This window comes from Bidens hawaiensis, unplaced genomic scaffold (assembly GCF_021521415.1).
Source record: "Bidens hawaiensis isolate Kalapana, Puna unplaced genomic scaffold, B.hawaiensis_p1.1 tig00002839_1, whole genome shotgun sequence".
NCBI classification, from domain to species: domain Eukaryota; kingdom Viridiplantae; phylum Streptophyta; class Magnoliopsida; order Asterales; family Asteraceae; genus Bidens; species Bidens hawaiensis.
This window is the reverse complement of record NW_027491153.1, coordinates 2,199,500-2,211,202: the sequence shown is the minus strand read 5'-3', so window position 1 is coordinate 2,211,202 and position 11,703 is coordinate 2,199,500. Positions and strand designations below refer to the sequence as shown.

Sequence of the window (11,703 nt, the reverse complement as noted above, 5' to 3'; positions counted from 1 at the left end):
AGTCTAGTTAAGTACATGGTTATGTTACAATTATCTTTTGATGAGAAATGTTTCACCATCTTAAATTACTAAATCAAAGTTGGTGGTTGTCAATATCATTGGCAATCGTTCATGATCGATTCATGTTCTTGAAATATAGAAATACTTTGATACATTATCGAAACATGGATCCTTATATTGTACTTAAAAATGATGAGATATAAGTTATGGTGTATTTTTCTAAACCTTGGTAATCCGAAAATAGCTTTGCTTAGGATATCAAATTAGTTAAAGAAACCATATGTTAACGGAATGTGTAATTATAACCTACTTAAATCAACCAAGGGGAGGTTGTGTGATGAACTACAACCACCCGAAGTTGTTAGAATTGGTTTTGAGATCTTGAAGTCAATCCTAATCTTTCTACTTAACGAAACTACTTGCCAACTTAAATCGACATCATTGAGATGGTATGACATTAGGAAAGGGTGGACTTTAAAATGCGCATACCATCTCCTTAGTGCCGTAGATGCTCACTTTGGGTTAAGGAGCTATCTATCATATATTGTTATGGTAAGTTTATCACATGTCTACATATTGATTATCAATGCTAAAATGGTGTGGATTCTTGATATTAGATGGTAACCTTCGCATAATTGAACAACTCGTTTAGAACTTCTTTTCTTGGTCACCTATATATATTATATAAGTATTTACATTTTATAAAAAGTTCAAAATTTAATTCCAAAATGATTAAAACCTCCGATTAAAGTAAAACAACGATTTATTATTAGAAACCTTTGTGTCCACGGATCGATACTTGGTTCTTACCAATACTATCCTACGCATGCGATAGGTACACTTGCCTATTTATGTGTGTTTAGTCTTTGTTGAAATCACTTTTATAAATTTAAAACACGATCTTGTGCAAAAGCTAAATATCCAACCTTTCATATTTTACAAGCCTACGCACACACGCATCAACCATCCATCGCGGAAGGTCATTTTGTAGAAAAAGGCAAACATGCCAGGGGATGGTTCGAGGTTGCGAGCTTGGCAACAGAATTCGAAATGTCGAATCCTCAACATCTCTAATGGATGAATTTGTGAGAGATGTATCCCATAAGTTGTCAAGATGGACTGGACAAACTTCGTCACGGGAATCCGGAAGTTTCCCGTCGTGAAATGGTCTATGTATACAGCCATCTTTTTTGGCGGCAGATTTGTCGCAATCGATCCACTCGCCGGACGTCCCAGCTCCCATCCCGTCAGGCCATATACGTTGACAACATCTTCGTAATCTTTCTTTTTAAGGTTCACGGCGACCTCGTTGATAGTAGGAGTACCCTTTTTATCTCCAGCCATTTAATCAGATGAGTATGTGTTTCAGAAAGAAGAAAGAAAGAATTCTCAGAAAGTTCAAAGCTTGAATGATGAAAAAATAAAAATTCGAGAGCGATAAGAGTACAATGGAAGTCATGGATGGCATATTTATACTCATCGCAATCAATGCGACTGATGGGGTGCCAGAAGAGAGAGAAACTGCGGACCACCAGATAATTGACACGTCAGATGCAAAAATTAACGCAAGTGGAAACAGACTGTCGAAGACGTCATACACGTCCTGTCAGTTATCCCTTAAAATTCCTCTCTCCGCCACGTCATCATGACTATCCAACTTGCAAAAAATTTCAAATTTCGAAAATATCTTTCAAAGATATTTTACAAGTAAAATAATAATAATAATAATAATAATAATAATAATAATTACAAGACATTAAACTCCTACACCTAGTCTATGGGTTTGAAGTTGTCGCATCTTCCGGAGCCTTTGGAGAGGAATCTTCGGACGAGTCATCCTCGGATTCTTCACCCAAGTAACTCTTCAGCTTTTGCACACCATCATTGGCCGCAGCAAATTCCGGAAGCTTGCTTTGCATTATAAACACCATGTTGTCATGTTCTCTAATTCGTGCTTTATACTCTTGTTTGACCTCGACACCATGAAGCAGATGATTTTTCGAAGGAACGTTGTTTTGAGTATAGGTCATCCCTTCTTTAAAACCTTTCATCTGGCCAAGGTGAGACAAGGCAGTCATCAAATTAGCGAAACTGTCAATAAGTTCCGGACTACTCTTAATATGGCGGATGACCTAATAACATACAAACACAAGTCATTTAGTATCACAAATAAAACATCGATAATGGGTAATATACGAGGAAAACTTATAGAATCAAGTCCTCGAGTAAGGAACCATTGACGGTCTTGCTCCGCATGTTCAGCACTCGCCCAGTGATCTTGAGACTCCGTAAGAGCTTGCTGCTTTTCATTCAGGGTTGAGGTAGCACGGGTTTCCGCTTCTTCACGAGCCTGCAGAAGGGAATCATAAGCAGCCTGAATTTCGATTGCACTTTTATCTTTGAGCTCGGCTTGTTCCCTCTGCAACTTTAGCTCCGCCTCAAGCTCTTGGATTCGAGTATCCTGTAAGGTCACTTGGTTTTCCAAGGCTGAGTTGGCTTCCTGAGCCCGAGCCAAATCATCTCTCTCTTTCTGCGCCTTAGCTCGGGCAGCCTCAAGAAGAGAATTCTGCTTCTCACATGCTTCCTTCCAGTTCTAGGTAGCAGCAGCACTCCGATCTTGTTCGCTCTTAAGGGCGGCTTCCGCATCTGTTTGTTTCCACTTGGCTGTTTTAGCTGCCAAATGGTGAGTCTCAGCTTCCTTCCTCGCCGCTTCGAGTGCTCGAGAAGATTCACCAAGCTTCCCGCCCATAGTGCGCCATTCACGAAGTATTTCCTGGCTATAACCTAAGGTATTAGCTAGGTGAAACGATAAGTTCGCGTGAAGGTCATGGCGGGAAAGATCACGCAAGTACGTCATCTCATTAGGCGGCACGAAATGTTTAACAAAGTTCATACATGTATTACGATCAGAAAAGCATGCCCCATTGATAATATCCCATGGTGGGACGAACAAATCAAAAATTTCCCCCGAATTCGCATCCCCATAGTACCGAGAACCAGAAGATTCACGACGTTGAGGTCCACCTTGCACTGAACCTCCTCCTTCCTCATGCACGGACGACCCAAACGGGAAACCTCCTCATACATCTTTAGGTAACGATGAGGAAGCGGGAGCAAATTGGGGAGGAGAACGTAGTGGGGACTCCTCAGTCCTAAAACCCTCCGCATTCACGGCAGGTCGATCCTCTTGATAACCTGTAGCAACTCCAGTCTGAAAAAGATAGTCAAACGAACCATCATTTCCAGACTGGGTGATAGGCTCGTATGTGATAACATTGGTTGGAGGTGTGGATGGTCTGTCTTTTGGAGCTTTCTCGGGTGGCGGAGATGGTGGTTTATTAGTTTTAGGGGTTGGTGATGGCAATTTCTCAGACATGTCATCCCCAACAATCGAAGGATCTACAAAAAATAATTGTACTTAGCCCACATTTCAAAAACAGTAAAAATACAAGAGACGAAATGTATACCTTCTACAGTGTCCATACGTTCAGCAAGACTATATTGGGGCTTCTTCGAACGATGAGTCTTCCTCTTCTTCTTGGAAGACCCCTCTCCAGCTTCCGCGGTACTTACACCCGCGCCACTTGATCGAAGGAACGAAAACCCCCTCTTCTTTTCCAACTCTGCCAATAAATGAGAGACAGAGGAAAATTCAGAGGTATCGTTACCAGAATCTCCCTCCTCTTGGGAGACGGAGAATTCAGAAGAATCGTCAACGTCGTCATCTGATGATAGAATGGCCACTGTTCCATCAGAAGTAATAGCATTAAGCGGAGGAGGGTTTAGAACATACGCACCTGTTTGAAAGGTGGCATCCGATACTACAGTTTCAGCCCGCACCTTCGTCGGAAAAAGGAAACGGTCCTTAGTTTTTTCAAGGATAGGTTGATCTCTCGCATCACGGATGCTTTTGTGAACACAACCTCTACCTTCGAAAAGGACGTAAGCATGGAAGCCCGACCCGAAAAGACAAAACTCAGTTATAAAAAGATTCAAGAAAGAAAGAGGCAATAAAGATAACTTACGTTCATTCAAATCGACGAAGATAGGTTCCATGTATTCTAACGGCCACAAGCGACTCATGCCCGCCCACACCAAGGCTTCCTCAGGTAACACCCGCATTGGCGTTGGCTCCACCATAAGGTCACGATACCAATCACGACCCTCATGGGTGTCCGTGATGACGTTTGGTAACGCAGAATTAACCAGACGACGGACCATATCAATAGGTACCACGTCTTCAGAGATCCAAAAGAACTTATTACGCCAGTCGGAGGACCCTTTCTCGACTTCGTAACCAAGGCTCCTATCGGAAAAACCTTGACACATAAACCAACCATCGCGGTTGGTAAGCCGATAGAAAACAGGAAATTGATCGACGTGTGGCACCATGTCACGTGCTGTACACACGAACTCATAGTGACGAATTCGCATCATAGCACGGGGATGCAGTTGGGATAAGTGGATCCCATAAGCAGTCAGCAACCTCATGAGAAATTTCGTTATGGGAAAACGGAAGTTCCCATATTCGAAATAATCAGAGTAGACAGCCATTTTGCCAGGAGGTGGCAAGCTGGCTATGGAACCGGGAGAAGGAAATTCTGGTTCCCACTCCGGTGGGATACCATACGTTTCAAGTAGTGTCTCATACTCAGAACGATCCCATGAGAGTTCTATCTCATCAACCTCGGTTTGTACATTCGACATTACAACAATTTTTTATAAAGATATGGGAAAAGGATCAGTATCAGAGAGAAAGGAAAGAAGATAATCAAAAATCCAAAGTTATAAAAATTTCGATTAGAAGACATCGCTCACTATTTATACCCATCGCAATTAATGCGATGGGATATGAGCAGTAGAAAGAGAAAATTGTCGCCTAATCAATAACCGCCACGTCACGCGGGAAATTCAAAACAGAGAAAAGTTGTACAGTCGGGTATAGTGACAGCCGTCAAAAACGTTTCGTCACCTGTTCACGCGCCTGCAAATGGTCAACTTGTCCTTTTTCATGATTATCTACACCAACAGAATATGTTTTCTACCGAATCCAAAAACCCCCAAAATACGTTTAAGTCCAAAATTTCACCCGCATATAAAACTTCACGTGGAAGAAACACTGGACTGGGGGGACTTATAGAGGTAGGGTATTAAAAAGACCCAAATACCCTTAAAAACCACATGTGGGTCACAGAGGAGCCCCTCATATGCCACCCGCGGGACATATGGATCACACGCATATCATGGTAGAGGAAGAACGTCCTCACATCACGCACGGAAGCATTCTGGCACCCTCAGAAGTCATCCGCAGGATAAGACATCTGTTGGCCTAAATGACTGGAAGGGAACGCCAACAGGACAGCTGTCACCAATTAACTACCCTCTAGAAGAATGTCCACGATCGTTACTTGAGGGATACGTGACCTACCAGCCAATGAGCAAAGGACACCTGGCCAGGTTGTTATAACCGTGCACATGGCCAGGGCGCGATCCGTCCTATCATTGGGCGACGCGTGTCCAGGTTGTTATACCCATGCACATGAGACGTACAGCTCAACCTATCATAAGAGGACACGCGTCCAGACGGTTATCAAAGATCTTCTAGAAGAAGACAGTTGGCCCAATCACCTTCCTACATCCTTCGGCTATAAACACCTTGACAAAACGGTTTGAGGTATTGATTCACTCACTCGCATTTTGACTACACTTAGTCTATTTACTTCAGTACTTTCTCCTTTACGAACGTTACTGATTCTCACGCCGTAGGGTGGTTACAGGAAGACCCCCCCTCTTGTCCTTCTTGTAACGAGACTCATGGTGTCTGTTTTGTAGGTTTCGGTCATTGGACTTTGGGAAGTAATGCTCATATTGTGTTAGTAATTATCGTATAATACCCTGTGGACTCATTAGATCCAGGACCCATACCCGGGGATTGGATCTGTGTTTCTTCAAATATGTAAAGTGATGTTTGTGGAAGATGTATTGAAGAGAAAATGATCACTCTTTTGAGAGTTGAAATCCGATGTGATGACGAACGTGACACATTTATTTATTCATTTGTTTTCATGTTTTGGGATAGCCTTATTCTACATAGTTTATCATAGTTGCTACATCCTTGAATACAATGTGTTTTTAAATAATCATTGGAATTGTGAGATTATTAACATCAGCGGCGGAGCTATATGTATGGTACAGGGGTCGGCGTCCCCTGTGGAAAAAAAATAATTAGTGCTTTTTTAGTGTTAAAATTCTGACCGACCCCTATGAAATTTTGACACCGACCCCTGTGGATATTCAAAATCCGATGGGTGATGAGAAAAATGGAAGAAAGAAGGTAGCATGACCAAAAAAACGTTTCTCCGGCCAAGTCCATCAGCCGTTCACCACTTGCTGTTGGCGGTGTTTGAATAATGGAGAAGAGAGAGCGATGCTGGGTGCCCTATTCTTCTATTAGTTGGGCTTTTTAAATTTTAATTTGTGGGCTTGTGGCCCAGTTTAGAAACCTAAAAACAAAAACTTTGATTAACTGAAACTTGTTCGATTTACTATTCAAGATTTTAAATTCTTTTGGTTCTTTATGTCTTACAATTTATTTAGTTTCACTTATCACCTTTTCTATTTCTTTTATTGTAACTTATTATTGTATATAAAACCTTAAAACAAATATTGATTGGTATCTCTGTCCAGCCTAGAATTAGCAACTTAAAATCGTTCAAGTAGTTATATATCAACCAGAAAGATATATTATATACGTTTATGAAAGTAGAAATTATATTATATGTATTTTTTATACGACCCGACCAGAACGGCTGAACCGGGCCAAAAAAAATTATATACCAATTTGACCCGACCCGTACAGCCGAACCGAGACAATCTTTTTTATATATATTACCAAGTGGTGACCAAAAAAATTTCCGACCCCTGTAAGAAAGTTTTCTGGATCCGTCACTGATTAACATTGAATTAAGCATACAGAATTTGCAACATCCTTGAGTGCATTGTGTTTTTGAATAGTCACACTGAACAACTATGTTGTTATTTGAACTTACTTTTTGAAAGATCTTTGCATATTTTCATATAATCCATCTTTGATGTCTGTAATGTGATTATAATATGAAATGTTTTCTTTGTGTGATGGTTTTTCAGTGAGGAAGAGGCAAAGTAGAAGATATATTCCATTTGGACCACAACTAATCTTTGTTCTTGTATCAATTTTCGTCTCTAACGTGCATGCAAATGTGTTCAAAACATCTTTTGGATGTATGTAGGAGATTTGTTTGTTGATGGGAAAGTCATACAGCGGCCTGAGTATAGGTTCCCAAAGAGGCCACAACCTCGGTATGATAATTATCCCTTATTTCAGTTATCGGTTATTGTTTATCTTTGCTTGTCGTAGCTCTCATATTAATTTCTTGATTGTGTAAAACCCATGTCGATCAATTGTTTTGTTTCTTTATCTTGAGTTTTGTAAATGCAGTGAAGGGATATCTGATTCTGATTCGAACAATCAAGTATTTAAGGGCTTCAGCTGGGACAACTTTTTATCCTAATTCACGATTTAAGAAGGGTAGGATAACAGTATTATTTAGTTCTTTCTTTGAAATGAAGAATTTCTGATCCCAAATCACATTTTGATGCTTGATATTTAATATCTCATTCGGTTTGAACTTTGAACAATATGATATTAGGATTATTTTGTGTTTTGTAAATGGTCAATCTTGAATCTGATTTGCTAATTTGATGCTAGATTCTGTTTGAGTTAATTCATGCTTCATTTCTTGAACAAAATCTGGTTCAGTCTGAACAATTTGAACTATATGATATCATGCTTATATTGTCATACGCAAACAAGTTACTAACATACATGAATAACTGAATTTACGTTAAGTTCATGAAATATGAATAAATCGTTACTTTTACTATATCTCGTGCAAGGTGGTCTTTTGATCGATTTGCAATTTTTAAATTATTATGAAGTTCAAGTTACGTAGAACCACTCCTGAAACATTAATGTAACGTTGAAGCACAATTAGAAACGAGAATGTTTATAAAAAAGTTTCAAGACTAAGGGGCTGTTCTGAATGAGCCTCTGTCATTCAGATGTAAAAAAACAGCCCCTAAGAGTGATATGTAATCGGTTTCCAACTACCAAATCTATCAATATGACTATTATATTGATGCAATACACAACATGTTATGCTTAAAATGTTTCAAAGGGCATTTTCTATATCATTAGATTTAGATCCACGGTTTGTAATTCATCTGAGTTTGAAAAGTCAATTATGATCATTTGAACTATTCCTGTGTTTTATTGTTCAGGTAAATGTTACAATTATAAAAGTGATTAATAAACAGTTAAACCACTATTAATCCGATTATTAAGTTCTTTGTGTGACTTAAGCAAAGTCTAAACATTATCGCGTAACTTGGTTTTTCCTACTGTAATTGAATTTCAATTATATTTCATAAGGTATATACTTTGGTTTCTAGCTATTCTTTATTTATGTAATTAAAAATATTAAAAATGAAAGTATTTATTTGTTTTTTTGAACGGTCATAGTGTATATATTAAAATGAAGATTACTCGAGGGAAGTTACTGTTGATCTAGGTAAGTTTACGCAGAGTGTACAACATGTTACAACATAATCTTTATTTGTCATATTATTATTTTCTTCTTTGGTATATGTGTTTTCTCCTTTATCAGCTTTACTTTCTTTTTTTCTTTGGTTAAGGCGTGTTTTTTCTTCCCTGGTATATGTCTTCTCTGGTTACCACATGTTTTTCTTCCCTGGTATGTGTTCTCTTTTTTTCTCTGGTTACCCTCTTTTCTTCTCTGGTTACCACATGTTTTCTTCTTTACCATTCAATTTTGCCATGTAAGTTCTTTATAACTTTATATTAGGTGACTAATAAATTGTGTAACTCAAATGAAAATAACCAATAACCAAATATATCAAAATGTGGGTAAAATATTCTAGTTTCATTAACAAAAAAAAGAGTAGCAAGTTGCTATCTTCTAGGATTATAAACACCAAAGCATAATAACACATTAAATTAGATAAACTTAAAACAAGAACACACATTGTGTGTCCTAATGCAAATATTCCATTTTGCCTCTATTTTTGACTCATATGAACAAAAGACGTATAATATCTTTTGTTATTTTATTCTCTGATGCTCTCATTTTAATGAAAAATGATTTGTTATTTTTTGTTTTCCATATACACCAATACGTTGTAAGTATAATTAGTTATAGTACCTTCTTTTTCCCTTTGTTGACACTTGTGTGTTCTTTTAGAAGGTTTAGTACTTTAAAAGCATATTTTGGTAGAATTCGACACTAATTATTAATAAATTGCCAAACAACTAAATCCATGTCACAAGTTATATGCTCTCGTGATTTCAAGTAATTAGAATAGTAGCTTGAATGCTGATAAGCTGGTGGTAGAGTGGTAAGGAGATGTTTGGTGTTTTATTTGACCCAGGTTCGATTCTCATCCCATCGTTTAGTTTTAGCAACACCGGGTGATGATGGATGACCAGACAATCAAGTAATGTTAACGATTTTTATCCCACCGCACTGTCACGTGTTTATATTGGAAGCGTGCAAAACCCTCGGTACTAGTGTTCATTTTACAAGCTCCGGCAAGCTATGGCGACTGTAACCACCAGACGAACCCTAACTACTTTCTGTTACCGCATCCTATCATCACCATCAACGTCATCCTCAGCCTCTTCTCGTTACCGATACGCTCTGCCTCTCCTCAGCCACCACCACCAATCCACCCACCTCGCTCCACGGATCCATGCCCGACTCAAAACTTCCGGGTCGGGTTACTCCCCGTTAAACGATTCGTCGCCCAACTGGAGCAACCGCCCGACAAAGGAAACAATATTACTCGACGGCTGTGATTACGAGCACTGGCTTATTGTTATGGAGTTCCCCACTGACCCTAAACCATCTGAAGATGAAATGATCGATTCGTATGTCAAAACCCTAGCTTCGGTTCTCGAAAGGTATTGTTTGTTTGTTTATATGTTTTTTGATTTTGTAAAACCCTAATTGCAAAACCCTTGAATGTACTGATTCATATTATTATTATTTGATATGAAGTGTTTTGTTTATGTGATGGTTTTCAGTGAGGAAGAGGCGAAGAAGAAGATATACTCCGTTTCAACTACAACTTATACCGGTTTTGGTGCTTTGATATCAGAGGAGCTATCTTACAAAATCAAAGGTTTCACTAAATCTTGATTCTTTTAGGTCTAATAATTAAGTTTGTAAACAAACCGAATCGAACAAGGTCTTGTTCATGTTAGTTAGGCTTTTATCGGACGAATGAACGCAAATAGCAAACTGAACAGAACTTTATCTTTATTCTCGTTTATAAAGGAAACGAAATTGTTCGTGAACAGTTCACGTACGGAAATGAGCAAACACTAAAAAAATGTTTTTATTGATTTGGCTAACCGAGACTGGTTAGTGTCCATGGTTCAGTCTGACTAACAAGTTTGTGTTGGTGTTTTTTGACATTCATATTCATATGCTAATTCTACATATAAGTTAATTACATATGCTTGTATATGTTTTTGTTTTATAGTTAATAGTTTTGCTTAAATCTATATGATAAGACTAGAAAAGTGAGTTAAATGTATTAGAAAACCGTTAATGAACAAACATAAACAAATAAACATTAACGGACATAAATGAATGTAAACAAGCACACTCTCAAACGCTCACAAATACAATTGAACGAACATGGCCCATGTTCGTGTTCGTTCATTTAGTTAATCGAACGAGATTCCTTGTTCATGTTTGTTCATTAATTAAACGAACAAACATAAACGAATTTCTCGTCGAACAGTTCAACGAATGCTCGGTTCGTTTACAGCTCTTCTGACATTGTTTTTTTATTAATTAGATATTAGTTATTATAACGCAAATATACTATACATGTTTAATAAGCTCATCTTGATTTGTGACCAAATTAACAAGTTGTCATTTTGAGCAGGTTTACCTGGTGTTTTATGGGTTTTGCCTGATTCATATCTTGATGTTCCCAACAAAGATTATGGAGGTTTGTATAAATCAAATTTTAGTTACAGTCTCATTATTTCATTGTTATTTTACATGTATTTAAACATTTTTTAGAGTTTGTTTGTAGGTGATTTGTTTGTTGATGGGAAAGTTATACCACGGCCTCAGTATAGGTTTACTGACAGGCAGCAAAACAGCAGGCCCCGGTCAAGACCGCGATATGATAAACGTCGTGAGACAATGCAGACTATACGCAGAGAGCCCGTTCAAAGAGACGGGTGGGTTCAGGGTCAGGGACAGAATGTGGCCCAACCGGCTGTAAACCAGGGCTTGGGTCAAAGTGATGGTGGGTTCCAGAACCAGGGTGGGTCTCAAGGGTCAAACAGTTGATGCTTCAATGATGTTGGTTGCCTACTTAAATTTTTTAGTGGTGTTGCTTGTTTAGTTACTAATGTTATGCTTTCTTATATGTCATAATTATACATTTGTTCACCATGTTTCATAATTACTTTGTAGTTCTTGGTTATAGAGCTGGACTGGCAGGCGTTTCGTTGCCCGGGTTAATCTTTGTGAGGTTTTTTGCTCTGGCCCATGCTTTTTGTTGCATTGCCGGTTGAGCCTCAATGCAGTTTAGACCCAATTTAGGTTGGGCACGTTAATGGTT

General features: G+C 38.6%; 1 protein-coding gene across 1 annotated transcript; it reads left to right on the top strand.

Moving 5' to 3' along the window:
- Window positions 1-9,642: 9,642 nt before the first annotated feature.
- LOC143621353 (multiple organellar RNA editing factor 3, mitochondrial-like) lies at window positions 9,643-11,531 on the top strand. The gene is made up of 4 exons (XM_077092801.1): window positions 9,643-10,018; window positions 10,142-10,239; window positions 11,014-11,079; window positions 11,167-11,531. The coding sequence occupies exons 1-4, from the start codon at window positions 9,654-9,656 to the stop codon at window positions 11,427-11,429; spliced, it is 792 nt and encodes a 263-aa protein (XP_076948916.1). The 5' UTR covers window positions 9,643-9,653; the 3' UTR covers window positions 11,430-11,531.
- The last annotated feature ends 172 nt before the right edge of the window (window positions 11,532-11,703 follow it).

What these genes read in the sequence shown, in the direction of transcription:
- LOC143621353 (XM_077092801.1), top strand. Translation starts at nt 9,654, where the DNA reads ATGGCGACTGTAACCACCAGACGAACCCTAACTACTTTCTGTTACCGC. An exon ending in CTAGCTTCGGTTCTCGAAAG is followed by an intron (nt 10,019 to 10,141) that starts GTATTGTTTGTT and finishes GATGGTTTTCAG; the next exon opens with TGAGGAAGAGGCGAAGAAGA. An exon ending in GCTATCTTACAAAATCAAAG is followed by an intron (nt 10,240 to 11,013) that starts GTTTCACTAAAT and finishes CATTTTGAGCAG; the next exon opens with GTTTACCTGGTGTTTTATGG.